Source organism: Pelodiscus sinensis, chromosome 9 (assembly GCF_049634645.1).
Source record: "Pelodiscus sinensis isolate JC-2024 chromosome 9, ASM4963464v1, whole genome shotgun sequence".
Taxonomy (NCBI): domain Eukaryota; kingdom Metazoa; phylum Chordata; order Testudines; family Trionychidae; genus Pelodiscus; species Pelodiscus sinensis.
This window is the reverse complement of record NC_134719.1, coordinates 29,097,290-29,117,997: the sequence shown is the minus strand read 5'-3', so window position 1 is coordinate 29,117,997 and position 20,708 is coordinate 29,097,290. Positions and strand designations below refer to the sequence as shown.

General features: G+C 39.6%; 1 protein-coding gene across 12 annotated transcripts in view; it reads left to right on the top strand.

Moving 5' to 3' along the window:
- Positions 1-20,708, top strand: part of TTLL7 (tubulin tyrosine ligase like 7) — a 138,810-nt gene that overhangs the window by 82,594 nt on the left and 35,508 nt on the right. For 10 of the 12 annotated variants that reach the window (XM_025183191.2, XM_025183194.2, XM_025183192.2 and 7 more), the window contains 8 exons: positions 4,080-4,174; positions 6,006-6,153; positions 6,243-6,316; positions 12,311-12,446; positions 13,372-13,458; positions 15,236-15,431; positions 16,802-17,076; positions 18,595-18,708. In XM_025183191.2, coding sequence (XP_025038976.2) covers positions 4,080-4,174; positions 6,006-6,153; positions 6,243-6,316; positions 12,311-12,446; positions 13,372-13,458; positions 15,236-15,431; positions 16,802-17,076; positions 18,595-18,708 — 1,125 coding nt within the window. The remainder of the gene's footprint in view (positions 1-4,079; positions 4,175-6,005; positions 6,154-6,242; positions 6,317-12,310; positions 12,447-13,371; positions 13,459-15,235; positions 15,432-16,801; positions 17,077-18,594; positions 18,709-20,708) is intronic. The other 2 variants (XM_006120299.4, XM_025183193.2) reach the window with 2 other exon arrangements.

The window sequence follows — 20,708 nt, the reverse complement described above, 5'->3', positions numbered from 1 at the left end:
GTGAATGATGTGCTTTCATTGATTTACTGACTTCTAAACAACTAGGGCTCGTCTACACTGGCCCCTTTTCCGGAAGGGGCATGTAAATTTCAGCAGTCGTCGTAGGGAAATCCACGGGGGATTTAAATATCCCCCGCGGCATTTAAATAAAAATGTCCGCCGCTTTATTCCGGCTTATAAAAAAAACGGAAAAGAGCGTCTAGACTGGCCCCGATCCTCCGGAAAAAGCGCCCTTTTCCGGAGGCTCTTATTCCTACTTCAAAGTAGGAATAAGAGCCTCCGGAAAAGGGCGCTTTTTCCGGAGGATCGGGGCCAGTCTAGACGCTCTTTTCCGGCTTTTTTAAAAGCCGGAAAAAAGCGGCGGACATTTTTATTTAAATGCCGCGGGGGATATTTAAATCCCCCGCGGATTTCCCTACGACGACTGCTGAAATTTACATGCCCCTTCCGGAAAAGGGGCCAGTGTAGACGTAGCCCTAGTGTCCTATGTCAGATGTTAAAAACCATTCCTTTCATCTTGTAAAATCAGATCTCTTTGCAAAAGAAAACATGGATGAGATTTTTAGGTAGTATAAATAGCTATAAGTTATCTATATTAGTAATTACAGATTTGGCAATTGTGCTATTATTTTCATTTTAATGCTAAGTAAATAATTATATAATATGTGTGGCAATAAAACTGGAATCTAATTGTGTACCCACGACTTGTCCAAATGTATGCACAACATTTGTGCAACTTTTGGTTGTAGGAACAAAGTTTGAGGACTTCAGCTGGAGGAATTACAAAGTCACACTGACAACTCTGAAATAAGCTCAGTAACTTTACAATTCAAAGCAATAAAAGAATTCATCAATATTAAACAAGTTTTTCAGAGCGTAGGATTGTGTTTTTATAATCTATAGTATGTCTTAACATATTGGACTGTTTTAAGCATTAATTTGTTTGTGTACATCAGTTATTCACCTACCAGTTTTTCTCTTCTGCATGTAATCCAATGTGTTTTCTGACTATAATCTAGTTTGGATGCTGACTGTTCAAATCTGCTTTGGTGATGGTCTGCCTCTAGAGTATGACATGGCTAGCTTCTTTGTGGGATGAATCTATTTATAAATTAGGCACTAATACATTTATTGTACAAATGACCCACCAAGAAAGGTGCTAATAAAAGCAGAACCTGGGCAGATTAGACAAGTTTTAAAAAGGTGAAGGAAAAACAGTATAAAACTTTTAGTTAGGGAGTTTGTTCAAAGTAGGCCAAAAGGGTTTTTGAAGCCAAATGGTTCATAGATCCATCCAAATGCAGAGTCAGTCAAATTCTTCCTCTAGCTCCCTATTACTGAAGAATTCATGCTAGCTGAGCTCAGTCACTTCATTCCCTGATTGGGTTTCTTGACAATCTCTGCCTTGAAGAAAGACACTAGTATTGATTTTCCATTTAGTTCTTTCTTGTCAGCTATTGGATGGCACCCAGAAAAGGTATCATCATGGAGTCTAAAGGCCTGTTAATGCATTGGGAGAGGCTTAGGACTACTTAAACAGGGAGGTTTACTTCCTCAGGGCTTGTCTGTACTTACAGCAGAGCAGCTGTGGTGCTTAGTAAAGCAACATACTTTATACTGACATAAGGTACTAGTGTAAAACAAGCCTCAGACCAGCACTTAGCAATCAGCAGGACCTCTGAAATGTTACATTTGTATATAGAAACTAAATTGAGAGCTGCTTCGAAATTAGTTTCATGAGCAGAACTTGGATAAGAGCCCAGCCATCAGCAAAATGGTGCTGAGTATAGTGTCATGTGGACGGTTGCCAGGTGTCTGGTTTTAAACTGGACAGTCCAGTATTTGAGCTTTCTGTTCGGGAAACAAATTGAAAAAATATAAATGTCCGGTATTTTCTAAATACAGTAAGATGTAATGTAGATTGTGATGTAATGTCAAGTGTGCCCGGTATTTTTGTTGAAACCATCTGGAGCCCTAGTTGGCATCCTGCCTTTGAAGTTCGGGGGCATCACTCAGTCGCAGATCTGAACTATGTGTTTAGAAATCACTATATTAGGTCTCTTCCATCTTTAAATACATGCAGTAACAAAGCTCAGGAATTTTACAGTAACCCAGAGCCTCCATTCTGCTGTCTGATCTCTTCATTGGCAAGTCAGGACATATTGAAATCCCCATAATTTTTCTTTCCGTTGCTCTCTCTGCTCCTCTGTTCTTGGCAGCACCCATTTTACTGCCAGACATTTCATAGTAGCATTAAGATATGTAGGCAGTGCATTTCAAACTGACTAGTAAACTTGGTCTCTTGGCTTTTGATTTTGTCTCTTAATTTTGGAGTCTTCTTGGGTTGTTGACTGCTTCTGGATATTTATCCAGTGGTTATAAAAAGTGAAAGGAGCAGTTTTCTAGCCCTTTGGTAAGCATGAACTACTTTTTGAATGTTAGTGTGTGTCCCACTAGCCCACACCTCTTAATTTGGACTAGGAGGCTCAGTCCAAAATGCTGTGTAGACATAAGTACAGAAACATTAGTGTAGTGTTTTGTACACTGTGTCCCTTATAATAACAAACCCATCTACTGCCTTTTCATTTCATAAAACACAACTAATATGGTTATGTTTGTTCAGGTTTTCTGCAAACCTTTTTCTTCCATATCCCTATTTTGTAAGAAATCATTTAAATCAAGAGTTAGTTATCAGTGTATTTGGATTTCCCATTCTACCTTAATTAGAGTGCAGATCCATTTTATAATAATGTCTTTTATATATTAACATGTTAAATATATCCCTGTGTAGCTATATTATTCACTAGTATTACATTAGTCAGGTAAAATGATAGGATATAAGATATTGTAAATAGTAGAACATACTGTAATTACTTCTCATGTTCTCTGCAGGAATGCTGCTGTTATCTAAAATGTTAACAACAGGGGTATATGAAGGCCCACAGTTCTAAAAATCAGCATGAATTTCTGCATGTCATGTTCCCAATTAGCACACATGCATTCCCATATGTGTGGGCTATTTCTATGTGCTATGTGACTTGAAAAACTACTCTGTGTTTAAATTATCCAGACACATCTAATCAGTGCAGCTTTACTTTAAATATTCAACATACATAAAATCTTATTTAAAAGGCATATGTCTTGTTGAGTGACAAGTAATATGATGTGTAAGGGTTGGATTTCTATCTTTGCCCCAACAGGCCCACTGAGTAAGGCTCCACTTCTTTCAATGTTTATCTTCATGATTGAAGTATTGACTACCCACATACTTAAAGTTAAGTACAGTATGTGGGTAAGTGTTTGTTCTATCAAGGCTCTAAATAATAAAGCTCTTTTGGGATTCATGCTGCCATAGGAGGTGAGTCTATCAGACAGCCTAAGACAGGGATTTTCAAACTCTGGGTGGTGGATTGTAAAGCATACAAATAGCTGGTCATTAGATGCATGTTTACCTGTGCCTCTACAGTCCTGGGTGATTGCAGCTCCCATTGGCTGTGGATTGCAGTTTCCAGCCACTGGGAGCTGCGGGAAGTAGTGCACACTGGGACACCGCTTCCCACAGCCCCCATTGGCCTAGAGCTGTGATCGCCTGTACCTGTGGAGGTGCAGGTAAACAAAAGCACCTCGCAGCCAGCTAGCAGTTGGCCTTACAAGCTGCGACCCAAAATTTGAAAACTCCTGGTCTAAGAAGGATTGTGCCTAGCAGGGGAGCTGGTGGAATTGCTGGGCCCCTGGAAAAGCACTCACCCTATCTTCCCCTCGCCCTCCCCCAAACCTACTGTCAGGCGTTGGAGCCTAGTAAATCCTTGAATGAGAGATCTCTAAAAAGAACATAGCTACACTTTCCCCACCATGTTTTCATTACTTTTCATGGTTTTTCTTTTAATTCCTGATTGAATGGTATCTCTCCTTTAATTTTGAATGTTCTCTCTTTCACTTTTCATGATATTAGCTTCCTAACATTTATTCTATTAATCTAAATATTTGCATGTCAGATTTTTTAAAAGGCTTTATGAAAAATGTGTGTATCATGCATTGAAGTTAAACATACTTGTATTATCTGTGTTTCAATTTTTCAGATTAATCGAGCCCCAAGCTTTGGAACTGACCAAAAAATAGACTATGATGTAAAAAAAGGTGTTCTACTAAATGCACTAAAGCTTCTCAATATAAGGTAAACTTGTATTTTAATCCTCACCCTAACATTCTTTATAGGAGTTTGATGTTTCCTTCCCCTATTTAATGTGGGAGAATCATGTGATATGTGCAGTATTGGAAATTTGTTACCAGTCTTAAATAGGAATAGGAATGGTTAACTGGTAAGGCTCATCCTTAATGGTGAAGCTTTCTGATTCCAGTTAACCGATAGAGGCTGGAACAGTACCCTGCCTGTCACAGGTATGAGGCTGTTTCAGTGTCATGGGGCCAAATGCAGGCAGGGGCTGCTCCTGCCAGCTGGCCAAAGCATTCCCTGTCCGTGACAGGCCAGGATGAGCCCCCTCCCTGCTGCAGCCCTTGTTGCAGCCAATTAAATTAAACAGGATTTTTTATCCCTAATCTTAAATTGTGTGAATGGGAAAGTTCTCTTTTTTACCATTTTTACTATGTGTACATGTCTCAACTTTAATTCACTCCTCATTAGTGTGCATTACCAAAAAAAAAAAATGGTTATCATTCTTGATTCTTTTTTTGAATATTTTTTCTCTCAGGCCTCAGAGTGTGGATGGCAAGTGCATTTGGATGGGCACACCGTTGCTTTGGTAGTTTGCTCTGGTGGCAGCATCCTCCACAGCTGTAATCCATTTCTACTAACACCAGAAGAGAGAGTGGGGGAACACTGAAAGAAATGATGCAGTTTTCAGTTGTAAACCCCAAAGACAGTAATTAAGATCAGTGTTGCACATTGGGTGTTCCACAAAATTAATACAGTACACTTAAAAGGTTAGAATTGTTACAGCCATAAAAATTGTTACCACAGAGTTCACTCTAAAACAGTATTTATTTTTTTATCTTTTCTCTTTAACTATAAGATCTATAACATAGAGTATTTGATAGGAAAAAACAGTGGCTTTCTTTTATAGTGAATGTACCTCTTGTCTCAAAGAGTTGCAAGAGGATATGGCGAGACATAGAAATCCCTATGCCATACCCCATTGATTTCAGTGGGATTCTACACAGCTATAGAGGTCTGACTGCAAGGAGTCACATTAAATTTACTGGGGTTCTGCATTTCTGCAAGTCCAATTGCATGTTGAGATCTTATCCTATGTGCCAGAAAAATATGCGCAAAATATTTCATCATAAAAAACCTAAGAATTCAACTATATTTATAACAATGCAATGCAGCCTTTGCCTAGTCCCGATTAAAAGATATTGCTTTTCAGATTGATTCTACTCCAGCCCATCATCTGATGAAGGGGGCTTTGCCCACAAAAGCTCATGATGCTATGTATTTTTGTTAGTCTCTAAGACTGTGTCTAGACTACACCTCTCTGTCAACAGAGAGATGTAAATTAGGCACGTCAAAATTGCTAATGAAGCAGGGATTTAAATATCCTGTGCTTCATTAGCATAAACACGGCCGGCGCTTTTTTGGAAACGGAGCTTTTTCAAAAAAAGACAGCAGTCTAGATGCAGAACTGTCTAAAATAAACCCTTTTTTGACAGATCCTGTATTCCTCAAAAAATGAGATTTACAGGATCTATCGAAAAAGAGTTTATTTTCGACAGATCCGCATCTAGAGTGCTGTTTTTTTCCAAAAAGCTCCGTTTCGGAAAAAAGTAGCAGCCATGTTTATTGTAATGAAGCATGCGATATTTAAATCCCTGCTTCATTAGCAATTTCGACGTGCCTAATCTACATATCTCTGTTGACAGAGAAGTGTAGTCTAGACACAGATTAAGGTGCCACAGGACTACTCATTGTTTTTAAAATTACAAACTAAGATGGCTACCCCTCTGAGACAGATTAACTGAGTCATATCTGAATGTTATCTGTATTTTAGGACAAGTGATAAAAGAAAAAACTTAGCCCAACAAAAAGCTGAGGCTCAAAGGAGACTTTATGGTCAAGGCTCAATGAAAAGACTGTCGCCAGGCTCCTCTGACTGGGAAAAACAGCGCCACACGCTAGAGAGGAGACGAGAGGAACTGGTATAAAGGAATTTTACAATGCTATTCCTCTTTCCTTCCCAAGGCTTGTACTCAGTCATTTTTAATGGTCTTTCTTACTTGATTTCTAGAAAGAAAGACTTGTGCAAGTTCGTAAACAGATTTCCAGAGAAGAGCATGAAAACAGACACCTGGGGAACTACAGGTATCTGTGCCCTCCCTCTTCCTGCTTGAGTGGGATGAATCAATCCAGAATTGAATGGTTTATTTAAAGATAATGGAAATTGGTGTTGTGAGGCGAGGATACGTTTTTCTGTGGAAAAATTATTTACAGGAATTTATTTAAGTATTGATGTGCAGTGCACTGGATACTCTTTTCTAATCAAAGCAGTGTGTTTGTATCTGGCATTTATGAAGTATCAGTTACATGGTTTCTAGGCATCAACATAATTTACTTGAAAGACTTGGACATAAATGTTTAGCATACCTAGAACAGTGGTTCTCAATTTTTTGCCCGTGGACCACATGGCTCAATATAAACCTTTCCGTGGACAACAGTTGCTAATGAAAATGCACCGTTAATTACATAATTACATCCAAACCATTTTGCTAGTGTTGAAGCTAGGGAGACTGGTTTAATTTAAATTATTAAACAGATTAAGAGCTTTACCTTTCTTGTGTTATTTAAAATGAAGTTTGATAAACTAAGTAAAATATTAATTCATGTCCAACACAAAAGGTAGTAATGTTTTCTTTATTTATGGCAGGTGTGAGGAATCTTTTTTGTAGCAGGGGCCACTGACCCACAGAAAAATCAGTTGGGGACTACCCAAGTGAGAAGCAAAAAACTCCTCCAAAAAAACCCCAACCTTCACTGATGTGGCCCCCAACTGAGACACCTCACTTCTGTGGTGCCCCAGCCCCATGGCATGAGGGGAAGGAAAGGGACAGGGAGGACTGAGATTCAGGGCTTTCCATAGTCCAGATTTACTTTTTTGGGGTTCCAGAGTTAGTGGATTTTATGGACCCCCTTAGGCTCTGGGATAGGCACAAAAATTGGGGTTAGGTGTATGGGACAGGGCTGCCAGTGAGTGAGATAGGGATGGGGTGAAGGATCTGGGAGGGAGCTGTGGTGCAGAAGGGGATATGGATGCAAGGTCTGCGTGGGAGGTAGGGTGTAGAAGCAGGCTGGAAGTATAGTGTCTGGCCAGGAGAGAGGGTGCAGAAGTAGACTGGGGATAGCGTGTCTGGCCAGGAGCAGGGAGATGGGGGCAGTGAAAACCGGCACTAAAACCGGGGGGCAGAGTGGCTGTGGAGGTTCAGGGATGGGGGGGGCAGGGTGCCCTGGGGAATAGGGCTGGGATCAAAGTTGAAATGGAGGCTTGGGGTGCCACATCAAGATGGGGGTGGTCAGCCCTGCAGGATTGGGGTCCCCCTGTCATCCAGTCCATGGCACCCTCCCCCCGACTGTGTCCCAGTGGGTGCAAAGCTCTGAAGGTCCCTGAGCCCCCGCCTGCCTCCTGCATGTGTAGGGTCCTCAGCCTCAGTGTCGTCTCCTCCCACTGCTGCTGGGCCCTGTGCAGCCCAACCTGTTGCCGGGGAAAGAGAGGACACAGCCACTCGCACACCACAAGATCCCACCCTGCCAGGCTGAGTCCCGCACAGCCTAACCTGCTGCCAGGGAAGGAGTGGGCGCTGTCCACTCACACATCAGGATAGTCCATCCTGCCTGGCTGAGCCCACTGCAGCTCAGCCTGCTGCCTGCCCCGCAGGACCAACCGAAAGATGTGCTACTCTTACTATGGCGGTGGTGCTGCTCCACACGTAGCTCCGTGGCCTGCATGGCAGGGGTGTGTGTTTGCTTTCTTCATACCTGCCTGCTGGTCGGAGCTGGTGTTGCCAACCACAAGGCTGTAGTGGCAGCACGGGCTCCCAGCTGCATGGGTGGGTGAGTTCCCTCTGCGGACCACCTGGGAGGCTGCCTTTGAGAACCACTGACTTAGAAGCATGACTGCAGATAAAGGGCCTGTTCCTACAGCCAGGCAGTACTCCTATTGCTAATGTTTCAAATGAGAACTGTAAGGAACTTAAGATCTGCACTGACTTCAGATCCCATTCTGTGAATGGATCAGGTTCTAAATCTGTAGGTGCCAATTTAGTAAGGTACTTAAGCATGTGCCTAACTTCAAGCACATGAGTACCTCCACTGATGTCAGTGGGACTATTTATCTTTAAAGTTTGGTGTTACTTAAGCAGGGCTGTCCCATCCATAGGATGGTTTGGGGCAGCTTACCTGGGCTCTGTGGTGTGAGGTGCCCTGCTGTCACCATTCCATCCGTCCTATGGATAGGATGTTCCCTCATATTCCTGTTAGCCTGTGGGGTCCTGGGATGGGGCAGATTAGGGGTGAGCTTCCCATGGCTCCCACCGCCTCAGTGAGTTCTCCGCTTCACTGCCATCTCACAGCCGGGTAACTCTGCTTTACTCACTGTCCCTCACAGTGCTTGTAACACCCTGGAGATCCTTCAAGAACAAAGTAGAAGACAGTGAAATTAATGTTTGTGACAGTGTGGGAACCTTTTACTAGCTATTTCTCTTGCCTTCTCTGATGCAGTTCTGACCCACATTGAGGGCATCCTGGCCCTCTCTAATTATCCCTAACTGTTGGAGTTCTATGGTTGGTCTTAATTTCTTGTCTGTGACACACACAAAGTGTAGCTGCTGCATGTTTATGAATTATGCTAGGCTTTAATTTGCTTTAGGCCAATGGAGGATTTTCCACTGAGTCTGTGATTACTGAATTTTTATCATAGCATGCAAACTGTACAGGAGTATCTCTGAACCAAAGCTACTTTTTATGTTAAACTTGGGCTATTAATTACAATTAACTCACACAATTAACTTAAAAAATTATTAGGAGTTCTGTGGCACCTTAGAGATTAACAGATTTATTAGGGTCTCTTTTTCTCTCTCTCACCCACTTTCTTCTTTTGCAATACTAGTACATATATATGATGAAGTGGTATTTACCCACCAAAGCTTATGTCCAAATAAATGCTAGTCTTTAAGGTGCCACAGGGCTCCTCGCTGTTTCTGCAGATACAGACTAACAGAGCTACCCCTCTCAAAAAACATCAGTCACAATTAATCAGAATTTTAATTGTACTCCTAAACAATAAAATGCTAACTGAAATTTATTAAATATTTTGAATGCTTTTTTACATTTTCAATTACAACACAATACCAAGTGTACAGTGCTCACTTTATATTATTTTAATTACAAATATCTGACCTGTAAAAATGACAAACAAAAATTAGTATTTTTCAATTTACCTCATACAGTTACTGTAGTGTGTTCTCTTTATCATGAAAGTGGAACTTCAAAAACTAAACAATGTAAAATTTTAGTGCCTACAAGTCCACTCAGTTCCACTTCTCTTTTAGCATCCGTCTACATTGCAAGGGTTCACGATTCCAGAGGTATTATGGAATAGCTACCCCACATCTTTTGCAGGTGTTCACTATTGCAAAATATAGCGGTTACGCTATTTCGGCATCCCTGTAAACCTTGTTCCACAAGGGTTAAGGGATGTTTCAAAAGAGTGTGTTATTTTGAAATTTGGTGCTATGTAGACATGCCAAATTTCTAAATAGCCTCTTTTGAAACAGAATCGAAATAAGATACGCAATTTTCTTATTTTATGCTCAAATCTTATTTCGAGCTTAGGGTGCAGTGTAGACACACCGTTCGTCAGTCACTAAGTTCAAACTAGGGATGCAAATACAGACATTTGAAATAGTCAATGAGGTGGGGATTTAAATATCCCGCACTTAATTAGCATGATCTCGCCGGCACGCTAATTCGAATCACAGCTGATTCAAACCAGGAAGTGTGTGCTGGTATGCATTAGTTCGAACCAAGGAGTTTGGTTCGAACTAATGCATACCAGTGCACACTTCCTGGTTTGAATCAGCTGTGATTCGAACTAGCGTGCCGGTGAGATCATGTTAATTAAGAGCGGGATATTTAAATCCCTGCTTCATTGACTATTTCAAATGCCTGCATTTGCATCCCTAGTTAGAACTAGGGTGCAAGTGTAGACATACCCTAAGAGAAACAAGTTTATTTACATTTTCAGGAGATAATTCTGCTCAATACTTATTTACTGTGTTACCTGAAAGTGAGAAAAGGTGTTTGCAGGGCACCACCTCAAGGCATTTATGTGCCAGATGTGCTGAACATTCATATGCCCTTTCTGCTTCTGCCACCATTCCAGAGGACATGCTGATGATACTGGTTAAAAAATGTTAGTTAGTTAGTTAATAGTGGGACTCAAATCATTGGGGAGAGTTGTACGTCTCCTGTAAGTTCAACTTTCTTGGTAAAGATATTGTACTACAGTACAGGTTGAACTTCTCTAAACTGGGACTTTCTACTTTGGCAACATCTGTGGTCTGGCACGACCATGGATGTTCCAGGACCAGAGAGTCCCGGAGGAGGACTAGTGGGGCTGGGAACAATGGGGCTGCCTGACAGGGCTAGGAGCCTCGTGCATGGCATCACAGCTGCCTGGTTCAGGCCCAGCCAAAGAGCGTGGGGGGCCCAAGGCAGCACACAGAGCCGCACAGCTCCTGGCCGGGAGCTGGGCAGTGCGGGGCCCTGAATGTGCGGAGCCTGAATGCGCAAGTGCCTTGACCAAAGGCCGAGCCTGCCTGGTGGGACTGGGAAGGGGTGAGGTGGGTGGGGGAGCCATATGGGAAACCAGTAGCCAGGCCAAAGCTGGGGTGGGGGGGGGGGGGGCAGTGGCAGACGGGTCAGAAATGACCTTACCTGGACTGGCAAAATCCCTCATCCAGGACCATTGAGGTCCCAAAGATGCTGGCCCACGGAGGTCCACCCTATACTTGATTTAGGTAAACTGAAAAACACTATTTATTTTGTTTATTACAGTGCAAATATTTGTGAGTGAGTGCTGTACACCTTGTATTTTATGTTGTAATTGAAATCAATATATTTGAAATTGTAGAAAACATCCAAACATATTTAAATAAACAGAATACTACTATTGTGTAACAGTACTTAACAATGGAGTTGGTGTTTCCAGCCTATACTTGAGTATGCACACTACATTATAAATGCAGGTCTACAGTTGCTGGACCCGAGTCTCTCTGCTAACACATCCATATTGCACTATGCAAATCTTCTGATTTGGATCTATGGCTTGAGCTGCATCCACACTTCAGAATTGCAGGTCTTGGACCAGAGTTACAGTGGGCCTCACTTTGGACCTATGCCGTGGTCCTGCATGCTTGGTTATCCCAGAGAGAATTACGTTTGGACAGTAGATGGGCTTGGGCTCAAACCTGAATCTGAGCCTGGGTTTACAGTGAAATGTAGACATACCTACTAAAACACGTTAGTTAGGTGATGTCCAGTGAATATACGTTAGCTATTAGTCACTAGGTTTTACAGTTTCTGACTTGTCAGGTTTTCATGACTAGTAGATAATGGATGTTTCTGTTGAGAGCCAGGGTTGTTGGTTTTTTTGTTTGTTTCTTTGTTTTTGGTAAATGGGTATAAATCACTCAGTCCTATTTTTCCATTGTCATAATCTCCCTATCCGCAATCATGAAGAATAATGGTCATAGCTGCTATAGTGGAAAATCTGATTCACTTTTCTCTATCTTTGTTAGGTAATGTTATTCTAATAGTGACTGTTATTGTCCACTATGTTGGAAGGATTATTGTGGTAACACAGTACATCTCTAAGCTTTAATTTATAACAAACCCATAAAAACATAGCAATTAATTTTAGTCCCTTTGTTTTGCTTTGTTTTTAAAATAAAATATTTCATGCCTCTAAAGTATTTTGTTAATGTTTTATGCCTCATTCACATCTGAAGTTGAACTTTCAGGGAGTATTCCAAGACTCGGTCATAATATTTCTGTAGAAGAATCTGCAGTGTATCTTTCTCTCTTTTTCTTTAAATCAGCCAATTGTTTGCCAAGCGTGTATGTGTTCACTGGACTAAAGTTAGAGGGGTCTTAATTACAATATGTATTTTTACTTATAGTTGAAGACTAAATACATTTCCTGAATAATGGATTTTGTGAAATATTTAGTTGCATTTCTTATTTGATCAATTGTTCAATGTTTTTACTCTTGTCTCCATTTCTTTTTTTCCACCCTAATTTCAGGAGAATTTACCCTCCTGATGATAAGCTGTTACTTGAAAAATATGAGACTTTGTTAGCCATTGCTTTCCAGACGTTCCTTGCTGGAAGAGCAGCTTCACTTCAGCGGGAGTTGAATAACCCTTTGAAAAGAATGAAGGTACTAGTGTGCAGAAGTATTGGCTTTAAAGTTATGTATCTTGGAATTTCCTGACCCAGCATGAAGTTTTCAATCAGGTTTGAATCATCTTTGCTCATGTAATAACAACACTCACAATTTTTCTGTAGTTTTATTGTTATTCTTTATGTAGCTTATTTGCCAAATCCTTGAGTCTGGCTGAGCTGCACTGGGCACAGAACCCAGTGTGGAGATAGAACAGGCTTTAAGCCTCTTTTCCAGTTTCTTGATCCTAATCCTGACCCATCATCAAACCAAACCCTGGCATAAACTCCCATAGATACAATTCTTCCTGTTGCTAATTGCCTTCTTTCTCCCTCAGTAATGCTTGTAGTCTGCTTAAAGATGCCCACTATAATTGGGTGGGACAAGTATCATAAAGCTAGCTCCACAGCTTGGGTAATTCCTTTCTGATCAGTTACATTGCTAGAGGAAGCCATTTGAAAAATGGATGTATTTGAAATGGGCAAGTTATCGTGATTTGTTAGTCGTTGTTCAGATCTGAAAAATTATTATAAACTTAATAGGAATGGCCTTTTCAATAACATATCAACCAGCACTGTAAGAGATGATTGTGTCCAACAATTCATTCAAACTATTAGAAAATTATAAAGGTCAAATTCATCTTGCACTCTTGTAAGTACCATTGACTTCCACTGGAGTTGCATACGTCAGAGGAAAGAATTTAATATAAAGATTTTATTATTTTATCAAAATAGTCTCTAGATGCATGAATATCTACATATGGACACACACAGGCGTTTAGTGATTATTTGAGCAAAAAACCACTTTTAAATCTCAGTTCAAGTGGCCACTTTATCTTTGTAGAAAAGGTAGGCTATGTTTTGAATTGTGATTTTAAACAACATTTTTCATTAATCTTAGACACATCCATTCACATTTTTAGGAGGAAGACATTTTGGATCTTTTGGAGCAATGTGAACTAGATGATGAAAAACTGATGGGAAAATCCCCCAGGCAACGAGGACCCAAGGTGTTTGACCGACTTTTTAAATTAATTTGTGCCAAAGATAATTAGGCAAGGCAGGCAGCAGTGGGTGGGCTGGAAACAAAGTACTTGCACATTGTCTCCCTCCAGCTGAAGAGATGTGGAGGTGAGCTCTCTGTCCCATCTGTGAGGGGCCAAACCATGACTTCAAATGGAATTATAATAGAGGAGCTATGAAAGGAGATTCTTGCAGCAATTTCCTCCCTCAGTGCTCCCTAATATAGGTGTTTTTGGGTTGCAGCAGAGACAAAGATCTGGGCCCAGGAAATTGCCATGTACCCAGTTAAATTCCCAATGCACTCTCAACAGGATATGAAATTATTCTAAGCTGTTTTGAAATGTTGCTATGCATCAAAAACTACTGTTCTACTTTATCCCAGAAATGGTGGTGTTAAAAATGGGGTGTTCTGAGCCTTAATTTATAAAAATCTGTAAAGAACTTTGAGTCATAGGATGAAAGGCACTCTAGATGTTCAAAGTATTAATTATTATTATTATGATGTATGTGTGACCTGGTGCATTGCTAAAAGTGTCATACTACTACAGAAGCTATTTCGTATCCAGAATCAGATTCTATGTGAAAAATGTATTAGTTTCAGTTGTACCTGCTGGTAGTGCACATGATTCATACAAAGCCCATTGCATTAAATTCACCACGTCTTCTCACCTATCAGCAAAGATTAATTACTGTATCATCAAACCTAAATTATTTATTTGCCTACATACTGCAATCCTTCTCACTTATGAAAAGCTTACATTTTAGGTGTTTGATCTCATCTGGATGTGTGTGTGTTAAAGGATAGAAAAGCTTCACAGCATTTTCTGTTCCTCATAATGTTATCTAATGTACAACTCTGGGACTGCACTTCCTTACAAACACTACTGCTAATTATTGACCAGATCTTGTAGTTGAATCTTATACAAGATTGAGTCCATATAGGCAGATCTGTATGCAGGATTGGGACCTAAAAAGGATTGGTGCATACCCAATTGGTATTAAAGGGATTTTCTAACTGGGGATGGATGATTTTAATGCCTCTTAGAAGATGTCTCCCATACACTGGAAGATTTATTTCTATTGTTGTGGAAAAAAACAGAATGGGTTTAAAGATGGACATATTAGATTTTGCAATTAGGAAACATTTTCTAATAATGAGAAGCACAATTAGGAAATATTTCCTAAAAATTAGAATTACTAAGCAATGGAATAAGTTGTTAAAAAAGTTTGGCCAATCACATTTTCAGACTGGAGAAGGTAACTAATGGTCTATACTGAGACCAATTCTATTCAACTTTACTCAAAACAGTCTGGAGAAAGGGGGAAACAGTGAGGTGGCAAAATTTGCAGATGATACTAAACTGCTCAAGATAGTTGAGACCAAAGCAAACTATGAAGAGCTTCCAAAGGATCTCACCAAACTAGGTGACTGGGCAACACAATGGCAAATGAATTTTAATATTGATAAATGCAAAATAACGCATATGGGGAAACATAATCCCAACTATTTGTACAAAGTGATGGGGACTAAATTAGCTATTGCCACTTGATAGAGTTCTTGTAGTCATTGTGGATAATTCTCTGAAAACATCCACTCTTTGTAGTATTCTGGGAAATAATAAATCTGTTATAACATGTATCCCTGCCATCAGTAAGTAAGCATTAAGTTTACGTCAGTGAAACTTAAAGTGTTTTTTTGCTAAGTATGTTATTAATGTTCCTTTTGGGAAGTGGAGGAATTTACTATACATTTTTTTATATTAGCCCCTGTGTTCTATGCCAGAAAGTTCACAGACCTTAAAAAAACAGAGGAACTACAGTAGTGAAAGTAGCAGTGACAGTAGCATCACCACCTCAGAATGGGAGGAGGAAACTGAGAAGGAAGATCACAATGAGAAAAAAGAGCTGAAAGTGTCATTTGAGCTTGAAGAAAACAAGTATCAAGTATTAGAACGAGCCAGTAAGTGAATGATTATAATTCTGATTAATACAATATACATAAAACCGTATAAGATACTCCTGTGCTGCAGAACATAAGTGACTAATTTATTATGCCTGAAAATTGAAAAACTGTACCTCAACACTAGATTACCTGCCTGGATTCTCAAGCTAACTTTGGCCATGTCTACACTGCATCCCTCCTGTGCAAAAGCCTATGCAAATGAAGTGCAGATTAGCATATTGCCACACTTCATTTGCATAATTAATTAGGGGCCGTTTTGCACAAGAGGCTTTTGCGCAAAAAAGGAGCCATCTACACAGCTCCTTTTTGCGCAAAAACATCCGCTTGTGCAAGAGCCGTTCTTCCTCATTTTTTCAGGAAGAACAACTCTTGAGCATGGGGGTGTTTTGCTCAAAAAGGAGCTGTGTCGACAGCTCTTTTTGCACAAAAGCCTCTTGCACAAAAACAGCCCCTATTTAATTATGGAAATGAAGTGTGGCAATATGCTAATCTGTGCTTCATTTTCATAGGCTTTTGCACAAGAGGGAGGCAGTGTCAATGTAGCCTCTGAGTCTTCCTCTTTAAAACTCAATCCAAATTTGATAGATTATTTTGATCCTGCTTTTCTATTCATGACTTGCTGCCAGGTTACTACTTACTAAAGAAAAAGATGAGTGTGACCTACCATTGGATTTGTCGTGTATGGTCTTCGTTGTTGCATTATTTCTGGCAAAGTTGCCAATCAAAATTATTCTTTGTTGTTTTTCTGTTGAACATGATTGTTGAGAAATTAGATTTTTTTTTTAATCTAAGAAAGTGCAGAAGGAAAGATTTTTAGATGGGTTACCCTCCAGATGAATAGCAGCTTGACAATGTAACACTGAAGATTAGAGTATTGACGGGCTTTACTGTATATGATTTACTATTTGTGTTTTGTAGTACACATCTTAGAAAGATTGCGTTGAAAGCAGTCCTCTTTGAAGATATCATTTACTATGTGGTAACATTTGCAAATGGTACTGGTTACAAAACTTGTTTGTAACCATCTTATTTTTATTATGGGCCATAGGAGGCTAAAATGTAGAGGATCAGTGTAGTTCCGTGCAGAAAGCTTATGTTCCCTACCCACTTCCAAAAAAATCCTGTGCTCACACTAAGGAAGCACTGCAAACCCACACTCCATCTTACTGAACCACAAGATGTTTGTACTCTTCCACAGATTTGATACATGGGAAAAGATTTGAATGGCAGAAGACTGATTTGAGTGGAAATGGGTACTTTTTTGTTTTATAACTTCCAACTAGACACATTCCCTAGTCAGTAATGATAGAGGAACATACAGTAAATGGATGGAAAGTAATTATATCCTGCATTGTCTTTGTCTTCAGGCAGATTACAAAGGAAACCTTTAATTAAAAATATAAAAACTCCATCATATTCCACATCATCCACAGGTCCTATAAGGCGTTCAGTAAGCTGTCCCCGTTCAATATCAATCTTCGCTATGCAGTCGCAAACAGCTGAGCAACGTCCCTTTTCAGCCAAACCTGCAGTGCAAATGCCACATCCATCATCAATGAATAGGTCCCATTCTTTAAATCGTAATTCATCTTCAGTCAGGATGTGTCATACTGCTAGTCTGAGCACAGCACACTCTTCAGGGGTAAGTTCATAAAAATATCACAATGTGTTTTATTTATCTAAAAAGTACAGTACTGCTTGGCATAATGCTGCTTCAGTAACATTTTGAATGCCTTATGTGGTAGCACATTACTGTTGTCATCTCATTGTATAAGAGTAGATTTCCTAATGAATTACTAGTTTTCTTGATATTGTGCCAGAAGGCTTGAGGTACTGCAGTAGCTAATGTTTTAATAGAATCTCAAGAGTATTGAACTCCTACACCTTTATGCTTTGTTTAAAGTTAGTCTTTTCTGTGACCCTTTTGTGTTTCCAGTGCATCCATTAGATTGCAGCCCCACAAAACACAATTTATAGGAAAGAATGTCTTAGTCTGCCCACATGATCATGAATCCTGAGCTCCAACCACCCTTCCTGCATTATGTGTAAAAGACTTAAGGCTTTTCTCTTCTCCAGGACTGTCTGTATGAATGATTTGGGAATTATTGATAAACCCACTATAGGGGTTTATCTAAGGATTTTTACACTGATGCTGGTGTTTCAACATCAGTGTAAATCCCTTGTGTAGATAAGTTGAATTAGAATAAAGCAGAGCTTGCATTAGTAAGACTTTGCATGTCTCTTGTTGTGGGGAAGATACAGCCTTATACATAGAGAAACCTATCTTTGTGTAAAAACCTAGCTTGACAAGGTAAAGCTAGTTTTGAACTCAGTGGAGCTAGCTGAGATAAAAATCTATGATATCTACTCCTGGGATTTACCTCAACCAGCTATATAACATTAAAGACTACAGGATCTTGTCTGTTAGGATTTACATTGAGAGAACTAATTTTAGTTAGCTGCCTTAGTATAAAAATGCACTTTTCTCTCCAAAAGACGACAAAATGTTACCCCATTTTGAAATCTGTCCCTTAGGCTGTGTCCACACTCAGGGTTTTTTTCGAAAAAAAGTAGCCTTTTTTTGAAAAAACTTCACCTGCGTCTAGACTGCAGCCGTATTCTTTCGAAATTAAATCGAAATAACGCGGCTTTTCTTTCGATGGGGGTAAACCTAATTAAGGAAGAACGCCTTTTTTCGAAAAAGCAGCTTGCTTTTTCGAAAGTTCCGCTTGCAGTCTAGACGCTCTTTCGCGAAAGAGGCTTTTTCGAAAGTATCTTTCGAAAAAGCCTCTTTCGAAAGAGGCTTGCAGTCTAGACATAGCCTAAGAGTCTGTCATAGTATGCCATTGAAAATTAGCTACTGTATTTCAAATGGAATGTCAAATTTATAGCATATTTTGCTCTGTCAAACAAATTTACTTTCAAACTTCAATTACATTGCATTAGACTAGTACTAGTTAATAATTATATATGTTAATGTACATATGCAGTGTGTATGTGTATTATGTATGTATAATGTGCACATTCTTTTTAAATATTTATTCTGGAAATAAATATTTTCATTATGGAACTATTTTTCACATGAAAGATAACATGTGAAATCACTAATTGTACTAAATTAATTCCATATCAAATTTTGATTGAGTCTTTGCTTCAACAGAGAACAAAAGAACAAGAAGAAGCATTGACAAGAGACACACTGCTAATTTTCAATGAGATGAGGATCAAGTTTCCAGGAAAAACAGATGAAGAGGCAGAATTAATAATAGAAAATGTAAGTATTTATTAGTCAGTCGCGGCTTCTTGCGCAAGTAATATGCAAATGAGGCTAAGCATGGAATATCGCTGAGCCTCATTTGCATACCGAATGAGCCACCATTTTTTCCAGAAGAGGCTCTTGCACAAGAAGGAGCGTCTACATTGCCCCTTCTTGCGCAAGAAAAACTCTTGCCCAATGCTATTCCTCCTCTCAAGTAACAGGTGTAAAATAAATAATCCAAAAGCTCAGAGTTCTACATTCTACCTGATCTTACAAGAACAATTCTGAAATCATTCTTAGGACTTTATAAAGTGTGGCCAACATTGATAAGTAGGAAGATTGAATAACTTAAGTTTATAATTAGGGAGGCTTGTCCTGTTAAAGTTCAAACTTAAGTTACAAAAAAGAATGTTACAATAAATTAAGTTACGTTTCATAGAATGTGAATACAGATTGTGACAGGTTTAAATTATCCCTGAATAGGCATGCTAAAGAACTCAGAAAGGCATGCAGTAAGGTGAAGTGGAAGCCTGAGTACAAGTGCCAGGAATATCATTTACATTCCTCCTTGGCTACATCTAGATTGCATCCCTTTTCCGAAAAAGGGATGCAAATTAGACATATCGCAATTGCTAATGAAGCAGGGATTTAAATCTCCCCCGCTTCATTAGCATAAAAGTGGCTGCTGCTTTTTTTTTTCGGCACGGAGCTTTGCTGGAAAAAAGCGCCAGTCTAAATGTGGACCTTTCGGAAAATAAAGCCTTTTCCGAAAGATCCCTTATCCCTCTTAAAATAAGGGATCTTTCGGAAAAGGCTTTATTTTCCAAAAGGTCCACATCTAGACTGACGCTTTTTTCCAGCAAAGCTCCGTGCTGAAAAAAAAAAGCAGCAGCCACTTTTATGCTAATGAAGCGGGGGAGATTTAAATCCCCGCTTCATTAGCAATTGCGATACGTCTAATTTGCATCCCTTTTTCGGAAAAGGGATGCAATCTAGATGTAGCCCTTCAGTTTACCAGCTTGACTTTTCCTTTTATCCAACATTCTTCTGAGCCTTAGGGGTTGTCTTGAAACAAAGAATATGAAAGGAGTTAGTATTAGTCTCTTATTCCTCTGTGTTTGATGCTACATGGTAAAGGGGAATCTTAAAAGAAAATATTAAATATGGAGAGATGCTGGGAAAGATTAAGGGCAGATTGGAAAAATACTGAATTTTTTAAAGAGCAAAGAAAAAAATCAGTTTAAGAAAGAAATAGCGAAGCTGTGTTATGCTCTGTCTGGCAGAGATGTAACATATACATGTTGATATGTCTCAGATTAAACCCAATATATCCTTATTCAGTCAGGATTCTGCTTGCAGAGGCTCTGAGCAGCTTTCATTGTTACTGTAGGAGCTGCATAGGTAAAAATGTATGCAAAACTCTTCTGACTCACTGTCCATTTGGAAGTGTCCACTGCCTTCTGGGCCATACACACCCTCAAAGACCATTGATACAGGCTTCCTATACTAATCCAGCCTCTTAGGGCAAAGATTCTTCAAACTTACATATCAGAGATAGTTGAGACTTTAAAAACTTTTCTGGTGGCAATTTTTAAAGTTGCCAGTTTTCCTTCTGAAAAACAAAACCTTTCCAAATTTTGGAATTTTGAACAGAATATAAATTGTTTTAAGATGCTTTACTAGCTATAGCTTTAGGACTTAATTTCTGCATGTGATCCAAAAGCACTGACATGCGACAAACCTTGGTCAGTTTGTGGGCCATCTGAAAAAACAAAATTCCCTGCTGTGTGGGGCCTCACCTAATTCTTGATCACTGAAAACTGCAAGGCCTGTTAAAGGCACTCCTCATCATCTCCCTCATTTGTGAGCTCCTCTTGCTCCTAGTTGCTATTTGTGAGTATGCAAATACTCAGTTTGATGGGTTTCTCTCTTCTTAGGTAAGTGATGGGAGGAGGCGGAGAGCCTGAGCTACACTGTTGCTTTAAACCACCTTTATTGACTGCATACAGGGAATA